The sequence below is a fragment of the Cannabis sativa genome, chromosome 3 (genome assembly GCF_029168945.1).
Source record: "Cannabis sativa cultivar Pink pepper isolate KNU-18-1 chromosome 3, ASM2916894v1, whole genome shotgun sequence".
NCBI lineage: Eukaryota > Viridiplantae > Streptophyta > Magnoliopsida > Rosales > Cannabaceae > Cannabis > Cannabis sativa.
In genome coordinates, this window is record NC_083603.1 from 51,110,686 (window position 1) to 51,137,613 (window position 26,928).

The 26,928-nt window shown below is 31.7% G+C and overlaps 2 protein-coding genes across 3 annotated transcripts; both read right to left on the bottom strand.

The window, feature by feature from the left end:
- Positions 1-14,200: 14,200 nt before the first annotated feature.
- LOC115709781 (phenylalanine--tRNA ligase alpha subunit, cytoplasmic) lies at positions 14,201-19,290 on the bottom strand. Of its 2 annotated transcripts, none has more exons than XM_030637990.2 (19): positions 19,131-19,290; positions 18,863-19,030; positions 18,614-18,736; positions 18,350-18,439; positions 18,045-18,101; positions 17,610-17,665; positions 17,201-17,293; positions 16,938-17,028; positions 16,701-16,738; positions 16,538-16,576; positions 16,283-16,359; positions 16,113-16,197; positions 15,926-16,022; positions 15,397-15,493; positions 15,000-15,071; positions 14,844-14,910; positions 14,640-14,765; positions 14,497-14,551; positions 14,201-14,357 (listed from the first exon to the last, which is right to left on the bottom strand). In XM_030637990.2, the coding sequence occupies exons 2-19, from the start codon at positions 19,007-19,009 to the stop codon at positions 14,307-14,309; spliced, it is 1,461 nt and encodes a 486-aa protein (XP_030493850.1). In that variant the 5' UTR covers positions 19,010-19,030; positions 19,131-19,290; the 3' UTR covers positions 14,201-14,306. The 2 variants fall into 2 exon arrangements, with proteins under 2 accessions (XP_030493850.1, XP_030493849.1); XM_030637989.2 differs by having other exon boundaries at positions 18,863-19,021; positions 19,131-19,284.
- An 827-nt stretch (positions 19,291-20,117) lies between these two features.
- Positions 20,118-21,305, bottom strand: LOC133036156 (secreted RxLR effector protein 161-like). Its single transcript, XM_061112653.1, has 2 exons — positions 21,180-21,305; positions 20,118-20,561 (listed from the first exon to the last, which is right to left on the bottom strand). Exons 1-2 carry the CDS (start codon positions 21,303-21,305, stop codon positions 20,118-20,120), a joined length of 570 nt encoding a protein of 189 aa, XP_060968636.1.
- Positions 21,306-26,928: the final 5,623 nt, after the last annotated feature.

The following is a 26,928-nucleotide window of genomic DNA, read 5'->3' on the forward strand; positions in this document are numbered from 1 at the left end:
AATAGAATGAGTTTTATTGGAATTGTACCAGAATGTTTGTCGTATCGATTTAGATGGAGTAGCTAGTATTGACCAAAGTGCCCCTAGAATATTTATTAACTTAAGTGTATAATTGGGGGGTAAAATAGTCATTTTGTTAAGTTTATTTATTTTGTTTTATTTGATAGTCTAGTAAAGTCCTAAGCTGAAAGTTGGGTTTATTATTGTTTTTTTTTTTTTGGTTAATTAATAGATATAGTTAATCAAGAATTACAAATAAAAAAAATAATATTAAATAAGAAAACCTATCACTCTCTCTCCTCTTCGGCTCGAGGAAACCAGCAAAACCCAAGGAAAAACTCAGGTCAATTTCTATCAATTTCTTCAACCTTAGGTGCCATCTAAACTTGAGGTGTGTTTTTCCTTAGTGTTCTTAAAAATTTTAAGGTTCTAAGGTTAAGTTTTGAAGAGGATTTTAATAATTAGGTTTAGTGTACGCTTACCTTGTTAAAGCTTGTTTTTAGATGATAATTAGGGTTGTTTAAGCTTTAATTTAATGATTTTAGGTTTGTTGTACCAAGAGTTGGGTGAGTTGAGTTCAAGAACTCAAAAACTCACTCAACAATGGTAAGTTTTTAATTTTGAGGCATTTCTAAATTTTGAGTGTTTGGTTATGTTGATTTTATGTTGTTAAACTGTTTTGGAAGGTTTTAATAGGTTTGGAGGAGTTTTGGGTTGGTTTTGGTGCAAAAACCAGATTATATATTTCTACAGTAGAAACTGTTCCACAGGGTACTGTGGAAACAGTCAGCCAATTGACCCAATGGGGAACCTCATTTTTTCTAAAACCGGTTAGCTGTTTGAGGTATTTTTTTACAACTTAGTTTTATGTGTTTTATCAATGTTTAGATTATTTCTAAGCTAGTATCGATTAGGGTTTATCTAGTTTTGAGTTTAAGGCATATTACATGTTTGATTATTTATCAAGTGTCGTTATCGTGACATAGGGCCCGAGGTCGTCAAGCACCATTCCACTCCCGCACACCTGACTTTAGACTTGAGGTAATAAAAGCCAATTGATCTATGTAAGAAATTTAGCTCTGATACATAGATAATCTCTGTAATTCCAGCTTTAATATCACACTTAAACAAACAAATGTTAAATTAAAACAAACAAATCAAGAATAAAAAACCAACAAACACATTAAACCAGAAAAATAACATAGATGAATCTAGATAGCTTTCAGACACAACAACACACGAGATTTATACTGGTTCTGATCCTAAGTTCAATGTGAACTTGGTCATACTCCAGTTTGAAAGCATTGCCACCAATCTTTATTGATAATGAGAATTAGAGATATCAATCTCAAGAGCTACAAGGAAATAATCACAGCAAGTCATCCATGGTGTAATCCCTCAACACTCATTAACTCACTAACCCGAGCCAACATAATCAACAATATTGCTCAATACAATATCCCAATCCCAGCTCCCTCTCTCTCAGATATCTCTCTCAATTTCTTATTCTAAGAACTCTCTCTACTATGTTGTGTCTCTCTTATTCTTGCCCTTATCCTTATTTCTATTCCCTTATGAAATGAGATGAGTAGTTCTCTTTATATAGGCCAAAGGACCCAATATGCAAGTTGTCATATTTGACAATTAAATTAGTTAAAGGATAACTAACTAACCGAATGTTGGTTGGGGGTTTAAGGAAGAATACCACACACTACTTAGCATGTCGAAATAAGATACGATAATTACCGTTGTTAAGAAAGAGTTATTAATCTCTTTTGAAATTGTTGTTAAGTTTCTTACTTATCGGTTGTTTAATTAAACAACGGTAGTGACATAAGAAACTTGTTGTTAACGAGAGTTAAAGATGCTTTATAAAGTATCAAATTCTGTTAGTCTTATAAGGCAGTTAATGGATTATTATCATTTGATAACGCTTTGAATAATTGCTTTATGTGATGATGTATGATGTGCATTTTGGAAATTATTTTACCAGGATCTTAGATCTACTCACAAGTATGTTGATTAACACCCTAAATATGAACTTTCTAAAACGATGAAATAAACACATATAAAGTTAAGTAAACTTTACATTGGGTGCAGCGGAATATAATGACTCCTTCGGTTCAGATATCTAGCCCTTGATTCCTTTCTGTAGCAGAGCATTATCAATATCTGAACCTGGATCTCTTTCTCTGATTCTTTAGTGCTGAAACTCCTTCTTGCTGAAAGTCTTTCTTCACGATCTTCCACACTATGATTGAGGTATCACTTGCTGTGTGTGGGCACTATATTCACACTAATAATTTCGAAATATTGAAGAAGAAAAGAAGAGGGAAGTGGCGGCTAAAGATAGGGAGAGAGAAGGCTCAGGTTTTTCTGAATCAGAAGTGTAATTTTCCTGAAGCCTTCACTATCTATTTATAGCATTCCACTAGGGTTAGGTTTGAATTATTTGACATTAAAATAATGAAAATATCAGTTTAAAAATTCAAACCAAGTGGCCGGCCATGTAGAGTAATGGGCCTTACTTGGATTTTGCAGTTTTCTTAATTCTGCATCTGATTTTCTCAAAAACGCAAATTTTCTAATTCAACCATTTAAATGCCAATTCTAACTATTTAATAACTATAAATAATTATTAAATAATATTGTCATTTATCATATTCATTAATTGAACCATACATAGTATCATTATTAACAAATATGCCCCTAAAACTCTTTCTTTACAATTTTGCCCTTACTTAGTGAAAAATTCACAAATAGACATAGTCTAATTTGAGAATTATAATTGATTAATCAAAACCAATTATATGAGTCTTACAAGCAATATTATCTCAACTAGTGTGGGGACCATGGGTCTATATAACCGAGCTTCCAATAAGTAGATCAAGAATTTATTACTAAAATTCACTAACTTATTAATTCTTCGTTGAATCCACGCATAGAACTTAGAATTGCACTCTCAGTATATAGAATGCTCTATATGTTCCACCATATAGACACATCATTAGTTATCCATTGTTATAATCCTAATTTGATCAATGATCTCTATATGAATGATCTACACTGTAAAGGGATTAGATTACCGTTACACCCTACAATGTATTTAATCCTTAAAACACTTAACCCCGTATAAATGATATTTCAGCTTATGTGAAATGAGATCTCCACCATTTATTTTTGTTTGGTCAAGCTCGAAGGAGATCATACTTTACTTACTATTTGCCAGATAGAAGCTATAGATTCCATGTTTATGTTAACGCTCCCACTCAATTGCACTACCGTGTTCCCAAAATGTACGTATCAGCCTGACCTAAAAGTAGGCTTAACTAACAAATCAAAGAACACGAATAGCCTCCTGAGATTGAGCCTAATCATAACAGGATTAAGATCATTTGATCTAGGATCAACTAGGCGATATTGACTTGAATAGATATTACGGTAAGTTTAATGAATCTAAGTCAAAGTTCAATATTGGTCCCTTCCGATGCATACTCCATGCATCCAACCTGAGCTTTACTTTAACCAATGCTCTGGAAAGAACATAGCAGTTCTCCAAATGCAAGTAAACTCTGTTGTAGATTATCATATCAGTAAAACCCTGTGTCTGATAAATCTAGGAAACTTTATTCACATAGTCATGTTTACTTTCCAATGTGTTGACAGCACAATAAACAGGAGCAAGTATGTGAAAAGGGTTTCAGACGAATTCATACATTATGTACATATAATCATGAAATAAATCATGTGAACCATGCAACATTAAATGTTATTTCTGATCTATATTAATAAGCAAATCTGATTATATTGAAATGAGTTTTATTTAGGGCATAAAACCCAACGAACTCCCACTTGCACTAATATAAAACAAAAAGTGCATTTCAAATAATCTCAACACCTTGATATACAAATCAATTGTAGTAGTAGTAGTAAACTCCTCGTAATAGGATCTGAAAGGTTGAATTAAATACAACATTTTCTCCACCATTAATCTTCCTTAATCACAAAATCATTGATAATGTGAAATTCCTCTCTATATGTCTACTCTCTTGGGATACTGGATTCTATACCTTTTGGCAACTACTTTGGGTTAATCAGGAAATTAACAATAGTAGTTAAGGCAATTTGGAATGGTGCCAAAGATGTATAGAACTTTCCTTAGACTGAATAAGTACCTTTCCTGCAACTTTAACATTCAGTCCCTTTCTGGTAGACCTAGAGACTTCAGATAGGTTTTTACACTTCTCCAAAATCACTATTCCACCCCCAGAGTAATCACCATCTTATCAGAAAGATTTTCTAGCACAAAGACAAATTTCAAAATCTGATGTGGTGTAGTCTAAGAGTTTTAAACACACCCTTATAGACTAACATATAGCTCCTCTTCTTAATCTTAAGATTTACTTGATTGTCTTCCAATGTTCTTCTCCTGGATTAATCTGATACCTACTCATTACTCCCACTCAACAGCAGGTGTCTGGTCTAAGGCATGCTAAAGCATGTCTAAGACCTCTCACTGTTGATATAAGAAATTCTTTCATGGCTTTATCTTTTCTGGAATAGTTGAGGCTTTTCCTTAGATAAATAAAATCTATGCCTAAGAAGTTGTGAAGCTTCTATAGATTGCCATTAGAAAGAAAATGCTTCAGCATCTTACTAAAGTAAGTTGCTTGCATTAGAGTAAGTAATTACCAAGTATACCACAAGCCATAGGTTTAGATAAACTCAAACTTATAATACTAGGAACAGGAAGTTTTGTTAAGTCCATAGAATAGACTTATTAACTAAAATTTCCTTTTATGTCCTTGTAATAGAAAACTTTAGGTTACTCCATGTGAATGGATCAAACTATAGTTATCTTGGCTTTCTTCTTAGTTTCTTATCTTGACAATCCATTACTTGTTTAAACTCACAATGGATTTTAATCACTAGTGTCTCCCAAGTCATGAGAAGGTGAGTTCTTAGAAACTCTCCCACTACGACAAGGTACCGTGAATAATGTCAAAGAAAACTAAATGGTATTAATCTCTTCGGTTGTGACAAGACAACAGAGGCAGTGGGATCATCATATGTCATATAAGATGATAGAACACTTTTGGAATCAAGAAATAAATATCTCCTTTATTTGCTACTTTATTTTCAGACTTAGTCATTATCTTAGAAAAGTAGTATTTGTTTGAACAAACACTTTCTTATGTATTGACTATGGAATGGTCCACCCCTAATCACTTAGAATAGCTAACAAACCATGGTTAACAGTTCTAGCTTTTCTTAAGATTTTGATTAGGTCATCCATGAATCTAGTAATGATTTACATTAAGTATACAACCATTACATCATTCTGAAATTGTATTACCATAGAAGAATTTAGGCAACGACTAGTAATTAATCATCAATATGCAAATCAAAATTTCTGGGGAGGTAAGTTTGGATATAATTCAAAAATCAATTTAATGATCTTTGAACTGCATATCTACTAACTATTTCTCCACCCCTATCAGTTCGCAAGATCTTTAACCACTTACCTTAATGGTTTTAACCATTGCTAGAAATTAATGAAATTTTTCAAACATTTCAAATTTCTTTGCATAAGGTATAATCTAGAGTGATCGTTTTAAAGAATACAACGAAAAACTCATATCCACCCCTGAATGTACATCCATCTGCGAATGAGATGAACTACTTTCTGTGGATATAGGCATATTAACTCTTTGCAGAGATTGATCTTGTCAAATTTACTATGAACAAGATACAAATGCCATAGATTAATAAAAATGTGGTTGTGTCGTTTTGATGACTTAGGTATAGTTACATCAAAGAGTTCTTAGAATAGTGCAAGTGGATCTTGGTCACAGAATACTAAACTCATATTCCATACAGTTTGAATCCATTAATAGAAGATGGATATTAAACACTTGGAAAGTGTAACTGTATTGATTCCTGGAAATAGAAATATAAGAAAATTTCTGTTTGGATTCTAAAATTAAAGTCAAAGACTTAAATTCAACCAAATATAATGAGTAATTCTTTATTGGACCACCACTACTAATATAACTCTAAGTCTGATTTGCCCATACAAGTAGGAGATTTCTAAGATTGAGGATTTATATCAATTGGGAATAGAATTTCGGGATTATAATCATATGCGTCATTTAATTTCTTAAGAGAAAATATAGAATGACATGAAATGATTTATAGACCATTCATCCAATGATATGTTATTGAGCTAATTCGCAATGAATAAGCTAAGAGGAATTAGGATAATTTCGTTGATTAAATAAGAATCCAACGATGCTTCGATTAGCGAAAGTCAAAGTAATCTTATTTATATAATCTTCTTATTTCATATCGTAAAAATACTAGTCTAAGGTGTCATCAATTGATGAACAACTAGATGTCGCATATACAATATTTATCTTTCGAGATCTAACACTATTATGAATGTCTAATGGTGAAAATCCATTAGGGATTTATCTCATTAGAAAAACAAACATGTTGGACCAACAATGAAGATTCGAAATTAAACTACAATTTAATAACAGAAAATAACATGGTTCAATATAAATTCATACACAATTCAGAAATTATTAAACATATAGCAAGTAGGAATGACAAGTGAAAATACTAAAACATACAATCGTAAATAATTTCCAAGGTTTCCAACAAACTGATACAGTGTCCCGGTAGGCGAGAGTCAAAGTATCATTCATTGAATAGAGTTGTCAGCTCATCTAAAATAGAAACCATTCTAGCAACCTTTTATTCGATCAAAATAAGAATACAACGTTGTCCCGGTAGGCGAGAGTCAAGGTTATTCTCATTTTATGAGCTTCCACCATTGTTTCATGTTTTATAAGTTTATCTCTAAGTAGTCACTGTAGGGGAGAGTCTAATAGAGATGAAAACTTACAAAACACTTATCAAATGAGATCTTACGGTGTTAAATGCGTTCAACGAATAGCCATCCATAGGGGGACGAAGTCTAGCGTCTCGAGGTTATATTGAAAACATTTAACTATTGTAAGACCAACAATGGAGATCGAATATCTTAATAATAATAAAGCTCATTATTTAAAGAGAGTTGTATTTTCTTTGATACTTACTTCAATCTATTTATTTTAAATATATATTTATTTAATTAAAATTACCAATTTAGAATGAAAAATTCGAAAATAAATTTTAATTCAATATTTATAAATTTTACTTAGATGGATATGAAAAAATATGAATTTCTTCCATCTTAGTAATAACTTCCAATAAATATTTAGAAAAATATTCAATTTAAGTTGTTAAAAAATTAATTTAAATTAATTTACAACTCAAATTTAATTTTCTATAAATATATATTGCATTTCGAAAAATTAAAGTATTCAAGGATACAATTTTCGAAAATGCATGTTAAAATAAAAAATAAATCCTGGAAAAATTATTCTAATTTAATGTTGGCCCAAAATTAATTAATTTAGAACAAAAAATATAATTTTCCTATTTAATTAAATATATAAGAAAAATTTCAAATATTTAAGTATGATGATGAAAATCAACTTAAATATTAATTTTTTATTTAATTAAATACACTAGAAAAATACTTCAAGCAAAAAAATATCACCTATCTAGATTTTCCTTTGACTAATTAATTCAATTTCTAATAATATACTTTAATTCATTTATTTTAAATTAATCAATAAATGAAAAAATCATTGATTTAAGTTGGTCCAGAAATTAATTAAAATAAATAATTAATTTACAACTTAATCTATTTTTCAAGATAAAATTCAAAATTCCACCATTTAAGAAATGCAATTTCGAAATTTGATTAATAAAATAAAGAAAAAATATATTTTGAAAATTATTTAAATTTAAGTTGAAAAAATAAATTTCAACTTAAAATAATTTTCTATTTAATTAAGTGTCATGAAAAAGAAATATTTAAGTGTCATGATGAAAATCAACTTAGATATTTAATTTTTAAATTAATTAAATGTATTAAATTCAAGAAATAAATAATTAAGTGTAGAGAAGGCTTAATTATTAATCTCTAGTTTAATACAAGGAAAAAATATACTTAAAATAAATTGTACCAAAATTAATTATATAAATAATTAATTTCACAATGTATAATATTTTCCTATTTAATATTAAAAATAATAAGTAGTCTAGAAATAACTATCTATAAAATATCTTATTTGACTAAGTATCTTTTCCACAAAATTTGAAAAAATATCTAATTTAAGTTGTATTAGAAAAAATCTAGAACTTATATTTTCAAATTTAAATTTAATTAAATATCAAAAATTAAGTTGTAACCACTTAATTTAAAAATATTCCATTTTAAGTTAATATTCGAAAAGATATTAACTTAAAAAAATATCTAAAATATTCCATTTTAAGTTAATATTCGAAAAGATATTAACTGAAAAAATATCTAAAGAATCTTAATAACCAATGCCTAAAATTCCACAACTTAATTTTGAAATTTTAAATCCAAAAGATATTCACATTTAAGTTGATATTTAGTTATCTCTAACTAATCAACTTAAATAGGAATATTTAATGAAAAATTTACATTAAGCTTCAGAAAGAATATAGATGGTTATAATTCTATATTTAATTAAATACAAGAAAATACACATAGTTTAGCTTAGAATAAAAAATTCTTTAAACTATGGTTTTCTTAATTTAATTTCAAAATAAATGAAATTAATTATGTTGCTAATCAATTTTATTAGGTTAAACTAGTTTAATTAACCTAGTACAGTTATTCAAATTAGGCAAATGGGCATTCACAATTGGGGTGGTTCATGTGAGGGGGTGCTAGGTTCAGTACCTACTATGGCTCCCAACTCTCACACAAGGCCCAAAAGAGAGGAATTTAACCTTAAAATGAACAACTGTTATTAATTGAATAGGCCCAAAAACTAAATGGGCCTAAATAAAATCTATCAAGAACTATGATATTTTATTTAGCAACAACAACCTATATGCATCTATAATGAAATTAAACACATAGGCTCACACAGGCACACTTTGGATGGGTCCTATCATGTTGCTAGGTCATACACAGATGAAAGAAGATTGTAAATATACCTATTACAAATTATTTACTTGACCAAGGGAGTCATGAGTTAAAATCTGATCATTGGATCTGTCAACAAGTTAACCGTGGCTATTTGCAATCAAGCAATAATAGGTTTTGAAAACTTACACACAAGCTAAAACACATACTCCTGCAACAAGGTTAGCTGGATAGTTGGATGTAGGAATTATTTAATTTTAAATTAAATAATTAATTTCGAAATTAAATAATTAATTAAAAAATATTTTCGAAAATTTAAAAAAAAATTGAAAAAATTCGAAATTTTAAAAAAAAAAATTAAATTTAAAATTAAACCTACAATTTTGAAAAATTAGGTTTCAACCAACCTAAATATTATTTCAAAATTTGCTAACTACTTTTAAAATTTAAATGTTATTTTATAAATAAAAAATTAAAAAAGATAAATGAATATCTTTTTCAGATTTTAAATGTAATTTAAATAAATAAAATAACAAAATTTAAAAGTTAGCAAAATATCTTATATCTATTTAAAATTACATGATTATAGTTATCTTATTTTAAATTTAAATAAGGTCAAATTATTTAAAAAAAAAAAGATTTAATTTAAAATATTTAAAATCTGACCTTAAATTTAAAAATAAGATAAGATATAATCAAATTTAAAAATAAGATAGATAATTAAGCAAAAAAGATAGATATTTACTATTTTCAAATTTAAATTACAGTAATATTATGAATTAAATTTAAAAAATATTAAATTAATTCATAATGATAATTAGAATTGAATTAGGAATAGTAATAGTATAAATACAGAACTACACAAAAAATCGGAAGTTAATTCCATGAAAAAGCATGAAAAATCGAAGAAAAACGAAAAAATTGTGAGCTATACGGACAGTTTTCGCGATCGCAGGAAAATTTCAGCACAACTCCGATTTTTTCGAATCTTCAAAAAATCATAACTAATTCAAATTAAATCGAAATTGAGTTCTGTAAAAAGGTAACTTGCTTAATTTTTTCCATACTATCCAATAAAAATAATTCCAGAAACATATATTCAATTATTTTTAACGAAAATTCACAAACACCAATCAATCATCAAATAACACTTAATACAACATGATACCATCCAAAAACAAACAAACAATCATTTTAAAGTCCAAATTTCTTGCAAGTAAATAAATTACCATGGCTCTGAGGCCAGTTGATGGAATTTATTTTACCAGCATCTTAGATCTACTCAAAAGTATGTTTATTAACACCCTAAATATGAACTTTCTAAAACGATAAAATTAAACACATATAAAGTTAAAGAAACCTTACATTGGGTGCAGCGGAATATAATGACTCTTTCCGTTCAGATATCTAGCCCTTGATTCCTTTCTATAGCAGAGCATTATCAATATCTGAACCTGGATCTCTTTCTCTGAATCTTTGATGCTGAAACTCCTTCTTGCTGAAAGTCTTTCTTCACGATCTTCCTCACTATGATTGAGGTATCACTTGCTGTGTGTGGGCACTACTCATACACTAAGGATTTCGAAATTCAAGAGGAAGAGAGAGAGAGTGGGTTTGGCCAAAGATAGGGAGAGAGAAGACTCAGGTTTTTCTGATTCAGAAAGTGTCAGAAAAAAGTGTAATTTTCCTGAAGCCTTCACTATCTATTTATAGCATTCCACTAGGGTTAGGTTTAAATTATTTAGCATTAAAATAATGAAAATATCAGAGGGAAAACCCTACAAAAGTGGCCGGTCCTATGCTAGTGGATTTGGGCCTCACTTTTTGCAATTTTGCAGTTTTACCTTTTCTGCATCTGATTTTCTCAAAAACGCCAATTTTCAAATTCAACCATTTAAATGCCAATTCTAACTATTTAATAACTATAAATAATTATTAAATAATATTGTCATTTATCATATTTATTAATTGAACCATACAAAGTATCATAATTAACAAATATGCCCCTATAAACTCTTTCTTTACAATTTCGCCCTTACTTAGTGAAAAATTCACAAATAAACATAGTCTAATTTGAGAATTATAATTGATTAATCAAAACCAATTATATGAGTTTTACAAGCAATATTATCTCAACTAGTGCGGGGACCATGGGTCTATATAATCGAGCTTCCAATAAGTAGATCAAGAATTTAGCACTAAAATTCACTAACTTATTAATTCTTCGTTGAATCCACGCATAGAACTTAGAATTGCACTCTCAGTATATAGAATGCTCTATATGTTCCACCATATAGACACATCATTAGTTATCCATTGTTATAATCCTAATTTGATCAATGATCCTCTGTATGAATGATCTACACTGTAAAGGGATTAGATTACCGTTACACCCTACAATGTATTTTATCCTTAAAACACTTGACCCCGTATAAATGATATTTCAGCTTATGTGAAATGAGTACTCCACCATTTATGTTCGTTTGGTCAAGCTCGAAGGAGATCATCATTTGCTTACTATTCGCCAGATAGAAGCTATAGATTCCATGTTTATGATAGCGCTCCCACTCAATTGCACTACCGTGTTCCCAAAATGTACGTATCACCCTGACCTAAAAGTAGGCTTAACTAAAAAATCAAAGAACACGAATAGCCTTTCAAGATTGAGCCTAATCATAACAAGATTAAGAACATTTGATCTAGGATCAACTAGGCGATATTGACTTGAATAGATATTACGGTAAGTTTAATAAATCTAAGTCAAAGTTCAATATCGGTCCCTTCCGATGCATACTCCATGCATCCAACCTGAGCTTTACTTTAACCAATGCTCTGGAAAGAACATAGCATTTCTCCAAATGCAAGTAAACTCTGTTGTAGATTATCATATCAGTAAAACCATATGTCTGATAAATCTAGGAAACTTTATTCACATAGTCATGTTTACTTTCCAATGTGTTGACGGCACAATAAACAGGATCAAGTATGTGAAAAGGGTTTCAGATAAATTTATACATTATGTACATATAATCATGAAATAAATCATGTGAACCATGCAACATTAAATGTTATTTCTGATCTATATTAATAAGTAAATCTGATTATATTGAAATGAGTTTTATTTAGGGCATAAAACCCAACAATAAAATCACTTACTCGTTCCACTTATATATTCTGAAACAAAGAATATATAAATTTGACGAGTGATACCGTCAACATCCTATTACAACTTCTTAGTCAACCTCCACACCCAAAAACACATGTCGAAGTATTTTTTTTAAAAAAAATTCACGAGTGTTCGTTATGCTTACAACATCATCTCTGTAAATTTTTAAAATTTTTTGAATAGTTTATAGTATCAAAAATACGTTTGAAATTTTTTGAACACCCGTGGTAAATTGGAATATTAGTAACTCTGTTTTCAGTACTGTAAACCATTCAGAATTTTTCAAAAATTTACAGGGATGATATAGTAACTATAATGAATACCGCTATAAAAAATATTTCAACATATAATTTCAAATGTAGAGGTTAATTAAGAGATTGTAATTAACACTCCCCTATAAATTTTACCTTTCATATTAATATATAAATTTTAAAAATTTAGTTTAATAATATTGTTATAATTAAATGAAATAATCTATTAGATTATAGAGTGTGACAACTTTGAGTATTGAAGTATTTAATATATATACATAATTGAATTAATTCAGGTACCATTAGTTGGTTTGTAGTACTAGGCTAAATTAAGTAACGGAAAAATTTGATTGCAATTATCATCATACTACACCCAAAGATCTCCAATTAGGACCAAACACTGAGCGAGTTTTTTGGATTTCGGGTTCAAAAAATTGTATCCGGACTCGGCCTGTAAAATAGTTGGGTTGATCGGGTTCATGGGTTGACCTGGTCAACTTTTTTTTTCTAAAGAAAAAATAATCAAATTCTATGGTTTTTTCCATACATTACATTAAGCATATAAGTTATAACCCATTTTGCTTTTACAAAAGGGAAATTTGAATTTATATCCATCTTTTATACCTAAATTAATTTTTTAAACTAATAATTATAACTATTAAAAAAATATGATCACTTTTCACTAAACCCTAAAATACCCCTCTCATTATTCTCAACCATCTCTCTCTTCCCCCTTTCTCTCTCAAAGCAAACCCAAAACCAAACTAAGAAAGCACCACCCAAATCCAACCGAACCACCGGCGTTCCACCCAAAACGCCGATCGAGCACCACCCACGGTTAACCACTGCACCCACCCACGCTAGACCGCACCCACACTCCGCACCCACGGTATTTTTCATTTTTCATGGTATTTTTCATTTTTTAATTGTTGATTTAGGGTGAAAATGCTTTTTCTTGTTAGATTTAAGTTCTGTGATTTTTTGTGTGATTTTTAGAGTGTGATTTAGTGTATTTTCATCAAAGAAGATGAAGGCCCGATGGGGCCCGATGGTAGTGGATGATGTGCCAAAACGGTGAAAATTCCATGTGGTCCGATGGTCGGGCCCGATGGTGTGGCCCGATGCCCTTAATTGGGCAAAAATCTGTTCGTGGGTCCGATGGGCCCGATAGTCGGGCCCGATGGTAGGGCCCGATGCCCTTAATTGGGCAAAATCTGTTCATGGGTCCGATGCCCGATAGTTGGGCCCGATGGTACGGCCCGATGCTCTTGATTGGGCAAATTTGTTCGTGGGTCCGATGGGCCCGATGGTTTTCTTGGTTCGGTGGAGATCGAGATCCCTTCGTGGATCTCCGTGGTGGTCACAACGGGTTCGGTCGGTCAAGAATGGGTGGGGACGGTCAAGAGTGGGTGGGTGCGGTCTAGCGTCGGTGGGTGGGTGCGGTCTAGTGTGGGTGCGGTCTAGCGTGGGTGGGTGCGGTGGTTAACCGTGGGTGGTGCTCAATCGGCGTTTTGGGTGGAACGCCATGGTTCGGTTGGATTTGGGTGGTGCTTTAGTTTTGTTTTGGGTTTGCTTTAAGAGAGAAAGGAGGAAGAGAGAGATGGTTGAGAATAATGAGAGGGGTATTTTAAGATTTATGGAAAAGTGATCATATTTTTTCAATAGTTATAATTATAAGTTTAAAAAATTAATTTAAGTATAAAAGATGGATATAAATTAATTTAAGTATAAAAGATGGATATAAATTCAAATTTCCCTATGAGAAAATTCTGATCAAAATCCAAAACGTTCTTCTCACGTTAAATATCATTTTACACCCATAATATAAAAGATTGCTCCACAAAATATTAAATCAAAAATTTTACAACAGTTTCTAAATTCCAAGGCGACATAACGGATTTTTCTTGATAAGACCAAGATCGATCTGCAATTTAAGAAACAAAACCAAAAAAAAACAAGTTACACAAATTGCAATGTGGAAACACTAACAAACTACATTCTTAAAATATATTTGAATAATAATAATAATAATAATAATAATAATAATAATAATATGGTCTAACCTTGGATCCGAAGAGATCCCGAATGTTGTCAATCCCGTACAAAATCATCGTTGGCCTGGTTAAAATTTGTCACAAGAGCAAACATTCAATTTTGCATTATATAGAATGATGATGATGATGGTGATGAAGGTCTACTCTTTTACCTCTCAAGTGAAAGACCCCACGCAATAACTCGAACATCTTCCGGGAGTCCCATGGGAAGCAACATCTCGGGTCTAAACATACCAGAATTCCCAACCTCTACCCACTTTTTGAAGCCTTCGTGATAACTGAAGAAAAAAAATCATTTCCCCTTCAGATCATCAAATGCAAAAGAGTTATCAGACAGAGATGTACTGATTTATCACCTGAAGATCTCCATGCTGGGTTCGGTATATGGATTATAAGCAGGTTTGAATTTTAGCTTTGACATGCCTGACATCAACATAAGATACAGAAAAAGAATCTTCAAATCGCCATAGGGATATAAATACAAAATAATCAAACAGCGCCTATATGCATACCGAGGCGGGAGAAAAAATCGTGCAATACTCCCAACAAATCACCAAGTGTAAGCCCCCGATCACACACCAAGCCTGAGACAAATAAATGAATTGAGAATGAAAAGTGACTTACAAAACAAAACAAAAACAAAAAAATGAACTGAAAGGTCTTCTTTTAAAGACTAAACTCGAATCCAACTAACGTCTAACATATGAGTTGTGAAATCACCAGTCCACAAAAACCACCGCAAGAAGCAGCGAGAGGTTTACCACCAAACGTTTACATAAAGAAGATAAAGCTTTCACTTGTCATTTTAGAGCTTAATATCTCTAAGTGATAGTTTTCAAAATAATAGAGCATAATTATAAAACAAATGCCCATGACATCCCTGACCATGAATTCATAATCTTATTTTACCTTCTATCTGGTGGAACTCGGCAAGGTGAGTTCGATCTACTGCTTCATTCCTGAAAACACGATCTATAGAGAAGTACTTTTTGGGGACAAATGGTTTCTGTTGACAATGTTGAGAAAAGAAAGCTAATTAAAATGACCAATGTACAATAGAACAGTTTCTATAACAGGAAAGGAATAAAATTACTGAAAAACCAAACAATTGTTGCAACAAAATTGATTACTACTCAGAATTATGAAATAACAGTTGAAAATACTCAAAGGAACTCACAGGTAAGGGAATAACAACTGCTGAAAAAGAAAAAAAAATTGTTATACAACACTAAGAACTATGAAAAAGATTCTCGATAAACTAAATTTGGAATTTTCACTTTTAAAGTCAAGAAATAGAGAAACACAGAACGTTGAAGTACATTTGCAGCCTCCTTGACAGAGAATATAAGCATTATAATAATAAAACAATAATTTTAAAAATTATAAAATCATAAAAACTTTCACATAGTTTTCTTCTTTAGCAAACTGAAGGCAATACCTGTGCTAACGCATACAGCATCCTTGAGGAAACAGCAGTAGTATGTGTCCGCAAAAGGTTTTTGTCTGCTTCCGCTCTTTTCCAATCATATCCATACCTAAGGTGTAGAAAGATGAAAAATTACCTCTCTAGCTTTATATTTGAATACATATGTCTTAAATGAGGAGCATTGCATACGATATCATACCCCCTAGAACCATAACCGCCAGACTCATGAACACATTTCACTCGCTCAACATAATCTTCTGGAAGTTCATTTGTAGTCGAAGGAGCTAAATGATGGAAGTTAAATGACACTATGAGTACGAAGCCAGATCAACAGGGTTAATTAAAAATTAAACAATGAAGTAAAATAACCTTGTAGGAAGAATGTATCATGCGAATCTCGTGCAGGGTGTTGTTGTGGTTGGAAAAGGGCATCGAAATTCCAGAAGCTGCAAAAAAAAAAAGAAAAAACAAATGTAAGCCTTAAATTGCATTAAATATTTCCAACTCTTAAAAGAGACCAATATCCACTATAGCTATAAGTTGTCAATCTACTTTAAGAAACTGCCAATTTATCATTAAAAGAATCAAAGCATAGTCCCTCGAAATGAAAGGCAAGATCATCACCTGCTCTCAACGAAATTGTTTGTAGGCATCTCCTCAAACCTGCAGGCAGCACAAAGAGCCACAATATTAAGTGGAAAACTTGAATATTGTTAAATAATGTTATGTGTGTGTATTGTATGTTTACACACCGTAAAATGTAGTAGCATAAAATAATTATAATTACCCCATTTGTCGAAAGATATCCTTCAATTGCTGTCTCACCTGAAACAAAAAATAATCAAAAGCAATTAATTGTTTGAACAAGAGCACAACATTTTCTACCTTTGTTGTAGTTGTAACTCTCAATGCTAAATTGTATTAGCCTAGATCCATAATGCAACTATGGATCATTTAGGATCATGACTTTTAAAACATTTAAGGGAAAGAAAAACAGTAAAAGTAAAGAAACTTTTATCCTTGCCTTAAGCAATGGATGAAGATGACCACCATCAATAGGTAGACCTTTAGCAGTGAAATTATATTCTTTAAACTCTAATTCCTTCCAATCCCCCCTAAAATTATCGAACAAAACAGAAACCTGTCAGCAAGATAATTTCATTTACAAGAATAATATTAGTGTGTCAAAAGTCATCATGTAGACATTAAAGAATGGATGCTTATATAATACGTAATGATGAACAAACAAGATTTGGTATTATAAACATATGGTAGCCAGACACATACCTCTGTAAGTTTTCTCGAGTCAAATCTGTGGCCACCTTCTTTCTCTCTGGAGCATAGTTAGGGCCCTTACTCACTGAGTAGCCCTTCCATATCCTTGACAATGGACAGTAAAAAAACATAAATATTACTACATGAGCAAATGATATCTATTGCATGACTTTAAAGAAGAGAATTATGTTTACTACCATATATGTTATATGCGCATAAACTGAACGAGAAATTGTCACTAAACACAAACAGACACACACATCACACCCAAAAGGAAACAAAATTGATGATAAGATTTTAGCTAGTGCATCCACATCATATATCCGAAACATGGCAAGCGTAAATTGAGGAAAAATTTCAACTAATGAGTTTCCAAAGCAAATAAATTTTATGCATTTAAGAAGATCGAGATGAAAATTACTGTTGAGCAATAAGTTTTCTTGCTTTGAGAGCCTTGATGTCATCTTGGCTCACAACCTGGATTCACAATATGAAAAATCAGTAATAATTTGAATAAAGAAAAAATCTAATGGCAATTTTTAGTTATTCTTATCAAAACAAGGTGAATTCATAGAAAAACTAAAAACAAGGAATAAAATGCACAGAAATAATACCAATTACCATAGGTGAAATTTATGCAACGAGCAAACTTAGTGAGCTAAACGAACAAGGTGGGAGAGAACAGTAATAGATTAGCTACTCAAATTTGGGTGCAAGGAAAACAGAAGAGTTGGGAGGCCCTTTTAATGGATTAAAATTTATTCTTTTAAGGCATATTTGTTAATAAACGTCCAAACATCATTAACATGTTATGCAGGTAATATGATTATATGACAAAGAGCTCAAGTTTACGCACTTTTCCGTCTTGTATCTGAAGCAGCAAATTTTTAACCTTGTCCTCTACTTGTTGGACCTGCAGCAGGTAAATGGGAAATACATGTAAGAAATATTCTAAAGTAACATCTTATCATATATGGACCTACAAAATCAAACTAAATTAAGACCATAAAAAAGCCTCAGCAGATCATTGTACAAAAGCGATGAAAAAGAAAGCCCCAAGTCCTCAATCAAAAGTAACAAGTGCAAATATACTCTCCAAATGAGAACATAAACACGGCACACATAATATTGACAACTACGATTACAGGGAAATGTATGTACCTTTCTGGTCACTAACTTTCCCAACTCGACCCATTTATTCTTCGCTGCCTGAGAACAACCTATTTTGTATACTGCTGGATCAAGCTTTTTCTGCATCCACACATCAAGAATGAAAACAAAAGTTCACAACACAGCACAGCACATAAAAAGAGAAGAAAAACTCAAAAATTTAATCATTGCATAGAAACTATATGAAACATGGAATCATCAAGGTTCTGAATTAGTTTTGAAATTAAGAGGAAGAGCAAGGAAGTAAGTAAGGACCTGTAGTTCATCTTTGGTGATACCCTGAGGTGGTATGGCGAGGAAGAGTAGCATTTCAGGTGAGGCAGTAGCAGCATACGTTTTTCCCTCGTCAGTAAGCACCCATGTCTCTTTTTTGATGTCCTGCATATTACCATTGTAAGCTTCTTCTTCTTTATTGAATTCAATTCCATATAAGTTCAACCCAATCATTTGAGCAGAGGATTATTGATTAGGTAGGGAAATGGAGTAAAGGAATAAGAGAAGAACCTGGACGTCGACATATCTGAAGCCATGGAGACTCTTGATGACGTTGACAACTTCGTTGTGATCAAAACCTAGCTGGGCTGCGAATTGACCGGAGTCGGAGATTTGAGTATTGTGGTTGAGGAAACCCAGAATCGCCTCCTCCGCCATTGTTGTTTGGTTCTGTGTAATCTGAGAAATGAGAATAATAATAATAAGAGCGTCTTTTTTAAGCCTAAAAACATAAATGTTATCATTACAACCTTACTAGTACCATCACACAAACACATACCCTAATAAAAATGGCGGCGCTGTGAGAGAGACAGAAATCGATTGAGGAGATTGAATCGCAGAGAGAGTTATCGATTGGGATTGGGAGGAGAGTGAGAGTGAGAGAAAAAATCGGAATTAGGGATTTTAAACACTGTAATTAGTCACAACATTAAATAAAAATGGTAACTAAATCTTCAACAAAAAAAGAAATGGTAACTAAATAATAATTAGTTACAAATTTTAGTTGAAAAATTTTATAATTATTATGAAATATTAGTATTATGTAATATTAGTATTTAGAGAAAGAAAATAGAGAAGAGATGAGAATTTTCTGAGTGTTTTATTCCAATAGGTGATCTCCTATTTATACACATACAAGAGTCAAATATTAAGAAACTAAGACAAAGGGAAACTAATGTTGATTACATTAATGGTAATAAATAAAAGATTTGGATATCTACATAATTAATACTATTTATAACACTCCCCCTTGGATGTCCATAATAACTGCCTCATTAAAAACCTCGCCGAGAAAACCCAGTGGGACAAAACTCAGTCAAGAAAAAAAGAGTGCAGTATGAAATTACTCCCCCTCATTTTGGCATTCGTGGAGATCCTTTAATCGACGCATTCCAATCTTGTGAACCATCTTCTTAAAAGTTGATGTTGGTAATGACTTCGTGAATAAGTCTACAAGATTATCGCTTGATCGAATTTGTTGAACATCGATATCACCATTTTCTTGAAGATTGTGTGTAAAGAAGAATTTTGGTGAAATATGTTTAGTTCTGTCTCCTTTAATGTACCCTCCTTTAAGTTGAGCGATGCAAGCAGCATTATCTTCATAGAGAATTGTTGGTACTTCTTTATTAGATGTTAATCCACATGTTCCTCGAATATGTTGTGTCATTGATCTTAACCAAATACATTCTCGACTTGCCTCGTGAATTGCAAGTATCTCAGCATGATTTGAGGAAGTAGCCACCAGAGTTTGCTTTGTTGACCGTCAGGATATAGCAGTGTCACCGCAAGTGAACAAATAGTCAGTTTGGGATCTGGCTTTATGTGGATCAGATAAATATCCCGCATCTGCGTAGCCAATAAGTTGTGACCCACAATTATTAGAATAGAATAATCCTTTATCAATAGTACCCTGGAGATAGCGGAGTATGTGCTTAATCCCTTTCCAATGTCTATATGTTGGAGCAGAACTAAATCTTGCTAATAAATTGACAGAGAAAGCTATATCAGGTCTTGTACAATTAGCAAGATACATCAATGCTCCTATTGCACTAAGATATGGTACTTCTGGACCAAGGAGCTCTTCATGTTCTTCTCTAGGTCGAAAAGGATCTTTTTCTACATCAAGTGACCTAACTACCATTGGGCTACTCAATGGGTGTGAGTTATCCATATAAAATCGTCTCAAAATCTTTTCAGTATAAGTTGACTGATGAATGAAAATTCCACATTTTAAATGCTCAATTTGTAGACCAAGACAAAATTTTGTTTTTCCTAAATCTTTCATTTCGAACTCTTTCTTTAGATATTCCACAAATTTTCCGAAAGTTTTTCGGGGAGTTCCAATAATATTCAAATCATCAACATATACAGCAATGATAACAAACTCAGGACTTGAACTTTTTATAAAAACACATGGGCAAATAGGATCATTTTTATATCCTTCTTTTAATAAATATTCACTAAGTCGATTGTACCACATGCGTCCTGATTGTTTTAATCCATACAATGATCTTTGTAATTTAATTGAGCACATTTCTCGATTGCTTGAATTATATGCATCAGGCATCTTAAATCCTTCAGGGATCTTCATGTAAATATCACTATCTAGTGATCCATATAAATAAGCTGTGACTACATCCATTAATCGCATATCGAGTTTTTCACTCACAGCCAGGCTAACCAAATATCTTAATGTTATTGCATCCACCACAGGAGAATATGTCTCCTCATAATCAATACCTGGCCTTTGAGAAAAACCTTGAGCTACAAGTCTTGCTTTGTATCTCACAACTTCATTTTTCTCATTTCTTTTACGTAAACATACCCATTTGTATCCAACGGGTTTCACACCTTCAGGTGTTTGGAGTATAGGTCCAAATACTTTGCGTTTAGCAAGTGAATTCAATTCTGCTTGAATTGATTCAATTCTGCTTGAATTACTTCTTTCCATTTTGGCCAATCTTTTCTATTTTGACATTCTTTGATAGATTTAGGTTCAAGATCCTCGTTTTCATTCATAATTTCTAGCGCTACATTATAAGCAAAAATATTGTCGACAATTACTTCGAGTCGGTTCCATTCTTTTCCTGTATTGACATAATTTATTGAGATCTCATTATTGCTAATATTTTCGAATTTTGAATCTCTTCAATAGATTTGTTTATGTCAACATCTTCCTCGAAATTTTCAGCCTCTTCATTAGGGCCATCTTGATTATTTGCTCCCTTTCTTTTTCGAGGATTTTTATCTTTGGAACCGACTGGTCTACCACGGTTCAAACGTGCTTTAGAATCATTAATTAATTGTCCTTCTGGGACTTCAATTCGAATTGGAGCATTTTCAGCTGGAATATGTGATTTTGTAATTTTCTTTGGGTCAGTGAATGCATTTGGTAATTGATTTGCAATATTTTGCAAATGAATTATTCTTTGAACTTCAAGTCACATTGATTTGTACGAGGATCAAATTGAGATAATGATTGTGCATTCCATATAATTTCTTTTTCCAGTTGTTTCTTTTCCCCTCCCCCTAAAGCTGGGAAACTTGTCTCATCAAAATGATAATCAGCAAAACGTGCTGTAAATACATCTCCAGTTGTGGGTTCGAGATATTTAATGATAGATGGAGATTCATACCCAACATATATTCCCAGCCTCCTTTGAGGACCCATCTTTGTTCGTTGTGGTGGAGCAATCGGAACATATATTGTACAACCAAAGATTCTTAGATGGGAAATATTTGGCTCCTGACCAAAAGCCAATTGTAGTGGGGAGAATTTGTGATATGATGTTGGCCTAATGCGTACAAGTGCCGCAGCATGTAAAATAGCATGTCCCCAAGCTATAATTAGGAGTTTTGTTCTCATAAGTAATGGTCTTGCGATTAATTGGAGGCGCTTAATAAATGATTCTGCTAGACCATTTTGTGTATGTACATGAGCAACAGGATGTTCAACATTTATCCCTATTGACATATAATAATCATTAAAAGCCTGTGATGTAAATTCACCAGCATTATCAAGGCGGATTGTCTTGATTGCATAGTCTGGGAATTGTGCTCGTAATCGGATTATTTGAGCAAGCAATCTTGCAAATGCTACATTACGAGTAGATAATAAACAAACATGTGACCATCTAGTTGATGCATCTATCAATACCATAAAATATCTGAATGGTCCACATGGTGGGCAAATAGTGTTGGGTTTTATGCCCTAAATAAAACTCATTTCAATATAATCAGATTTACTTATTAATATAGATCAGAAATAACATTTAATGTTGCATGGTTCACATGATTTATTTCATGATTATATGTACATAATGTATAAATTCATCTGAAACCCTTTTCACATACTTGATCCTGTTTATTGTGCCGTCAACACATTGGAAAGTAAACATGACTATGTGAATAAAGTTTCCTAGATTTATCAGACATAGGGTTTTACTGATATGATAATCTACAACAGAGTTTACTTGCATTTGGAGAAGTGCTATGTTCTTTCCAGAGCATTGGTTAAAGTAAAGCTCAGGTTGGATGCATGGAGTATGCATCGGAAGGGACCGATATTGAACTTTGACTTAGATTTATTAAACTTACCGTAATATCTATTCAAGTCAATATCGCCTAGTTGATCCTAGATCAAATGATCTTAATCCTGATATGATTAGGCTCAATCTCGAGAGGCTATTCGTGTTTTTTGATTTGTTAGTTAAGCCTACTTTTAGGTCAGGGTGATACGTACATTTTGGGAACACGGTAGTGCAATTGAGTGGGAGCGCTATCATAAACATGGAATCTATAGCTTCTATCTGGCGAATAGTAAGAAAAGGATGATCTCCTTCGAGCTTGACCAAACGAACATAAATGGTGGAGTACTCATTTCACATAAGCTGAAATATCATTTATACGAGGTCAAGTGTTTTAAGGAATAAATACATTGTAGGGTGTAACGGTAATTTAATCCCTTTACAGTGTAGATCATTCATATAGAGGATTAGTGATCAAATTAGGATTATAACAATGGATAACTAATGATGTGTCTATATGGTGGAACATATAGAGCATTCTATATACTGAGAGTGCAATTCTAAGTTCTATGCGTGGATTCAACGAAGAATTAATAAGTTAGTGAATTTTAGTGCTAAATTCTTGATCTACTTATTGGAAGCTCGGTTATTTAGACCCATGGTCCCCGCACTAGTTGAGATAATATTGCTTGTAAGACTCATATAATTGGTTTTGATTAATCAATTATAATTCTCAAATTAGACTATGTCTATTTGTGAATTTTTCACTAAGTAAGGGTGAAATTGTAAAGAAAGAGTTTATAGGGGCATATTTGTTAATTATGATACTTTGTATGGTTCGATTAATAAATATGATAAATGACAATATTATTTAATAATTATTTATAGTTATTAAATAGTTAGAATTGGCATTTAAATGGTTGAATTAGAAAATTGGCGTTTTTGAGAAAATCAGATGCAGAAAAGGTAAAACTGCAAAATTGCAAAAAGTGAGGCCCAAATCCACTAAGTAGGGCCGGCCACTTTTGTAGGGTTTTTCCCTCTGATATTTTCATTATTTTAATGCCAAATAATTCAAACCTAACCCTAGTGGAATGCTATAAATAGATAGTGAAGGCTTCAGAAAAATTACACTTTTCTTCTGACACTTCTGATTCAGAAAAAACTGAGCCTCTCTCTCTCCCTATCTTTGGCCGAACCCACTCTCTCTCTCTTCCCCTTGAATTTTGAAATCCTTAGTGTATGAGTAGTGCCCACACACAGCAAGTGATACCTCAATCATAGTGAGGAAGATCGTGAAGAAAGACATTCAGCAAAAGGAGGTTTCAGCATCAAAGATTCAGAGAAAGAGATCCAGGTTCAGATATTGATAATGCTCTGCTACAGAAAGGAATCAAGGGCTAGATATCTGAACGGAAGGAGTCATTATATTCCGCTGCACCCAATGTAAGGTTTCCTAAACTTTATATGTGTTTATTTCATCGTTTTAGAAAGTTCATATTTAGGGTGTTAATCAACATACTTGTGAGTAGATCTAAGATCCTGGTAAAATAAATTCCAACAACTGGCCTCAGAGCCATAGTAATTGATTTACTTGCAAGAAATTTGGACTTTAAAACGATTGTTTGTTTGTTTTTGGATGGTATCATGTTGTATTGAGTGTTATTTGATGATTGATTGATGTTTGTAAATTTTCGTGAAAAATAGTTGCGATTCTATTTCTGGAATTATTTTTATTGGATAGTATGGAAAAAATTAAGCAAATTACTTTTTTACAGAACTCAATTTCGATTTAATTTGAATTAGTTATGATTTTTTGAAGATTCGAAAAAATCGGAGCTGTGCTGAAATTTTCCTGCGATCGCGAAAACTGTCCGTACAGCTCACAATTTTTTCGTTTTTCTTTGTTTTTTCATGCTTTTTCATGGAATTAACTTCCGATTTTTTGTGTAGTTCTGTATTTATACTATTACTATTCCTAATTCAATTCTAATTATCATTTTGAATTAATTTAATATTTTTAAAATTTAATTCAAGATATTAGTGTAATTTGAATTTGAAAATAGTTAGTATCTATCTTTTTTGCTTAATAATCTATCTTATTTTTAAATTTGATTATATCTTATCTTATTTTTAAATTTAAGGTCAGATTTTAATATTTTAAATTAATTTTTTTAAAATAATTTGACCTTATTTAAATTTAAAATAACAATAATCATGTAACTTTAAATAGATGTAAGATATTTTGCTAACTTTTAAATTTTGTTATTTTATTTATTTAAGGGATAATTGCGGCAAAAGTCCCCAAAAACTTGAGGTTGATGCCGATTAGTCCTCAACCTCAAAAATTGGCGGTGAAAATACCTAAAGTCCCAATTTTTGTTTGTCTGTTGGTCCCTTTTCTAACGGATCCGTTAAACCCAAATAAAGTGCCACGTGTCAATTTTTTATTGGTCCAAATAATAATTTTATTAAAAAAAATTAAAATAAAATAAAAAACTAAAAAATATATTTTAAAATTATAAATTTATTTTATTTTATTCATTTCTTTATTGGGGTCTTCATCTTCATCTTCATAATCATATCTCTTTCTCTCTCTGTTGTTCTTCATTATTTTCAAGCTTCAACCTTTTAATCTCTCTGACTCTTGTCTCTGCCTCAATTGAAGTTTTGGGGGTTAGGCATTATTTTCGGTTCTGACTCTGTACTGTGATTTTGGATAAAAGAGAAGTTCTGGTTGGCTTTAGTGGAGCCAACCCCAACGGTCTTTTTCTCTATACTGTGGTAATTATAATACATCTTCAAAGCTTTCTAATCATTTCAAATTTAATAGATTTGTTTTGCTTTCTTTTTCACTTTTACATGACAAGAATTCTCTGGTAGATTGATTGGGTTGGTGGGTTCAATTCTGTTTCTGCAAAGATTTTGTCATTCATTTTCATCTCAAACCCCAAAACTCTCTGAAACGTCATTCATTTTCATCTCAAACCACCCCATTTCGCCAAATGTGTAAAACTCACCATTTCTAGACCCAAATCCAAACCCTAGAATGCGGAAACTCAGTTTAGGGAGGGAGATTTGTTTAGTTTTCGAGTTCCCTCACAGATGGCCAAACACTCTGTTGGTTGGGTCGCCTCGCAGAAGCGATGGCTTCTGGCATTCCTTGTCATGCTTTCGGTCTCTACCTTGATTGCCTTCTTTATCAGAGCCGCCTTCGATACTTGCGATCGGAACCTTGATGTCGTCGATATTTAATCTTTCGATTCGTTGGCATTTTGCGTTTTATCTTTATGGGTTTTTCATTTTATGATTTTGTTCTTAGGAAAGGTGACGACTTTCGTATTTATAAATATATATTTATATATGGGTTACTGTTCTTATAGGAGGACCTTTATTGCTAATGGAGTTAGCATTTCTGTTAAGAAGTGGTGGTGCTCCGGTTGAACTTCATGGCTGGTTGGAGAAGATGAATAAAAAAAAAGAAAATATAAAATAAAATAAAATAAATTTATAATTTTAAAATATATTTTTTAGTTTTTTATTTTATTTTAAATTTTTTTAATTAAAATTATTATTTGGACCAATAAAAAATTAACACGTGGCACTTTATTTGGGTTTAACGGATCCGTTAGAAAAAGGACCAACGGACAAACAAAAATTGGGACCTTAGGTATTTTCACCGCCAATTTTTGAGGTTGAGGACTAATCGGCATCAACCTCAAGTTTTTGGGAACTTTTGCCGCAATTATCCCTTTATTTAAATTACATTTAAAATCTGAAAAAGATATTTATTTATCTTTTTTAATTTTTTATTTAATTTTTATTTATAAAATAACATTTAATTTTTAAAAGTAGTTAGCAAATTTTGAAATGATATTTAGGTTAGTTGAAACCTAATTTTTTAAAATTGTAGGTTTAATTTTAAATTTAAATTTTTTTAAAATTTCGAATATTTCAAATTTTATTTTAAATTTTCGAAAATAAATATTTTATTTATTTTATTAATTATTTCGAAATTAATAATTTAATTTAAAATTAAATAAATCA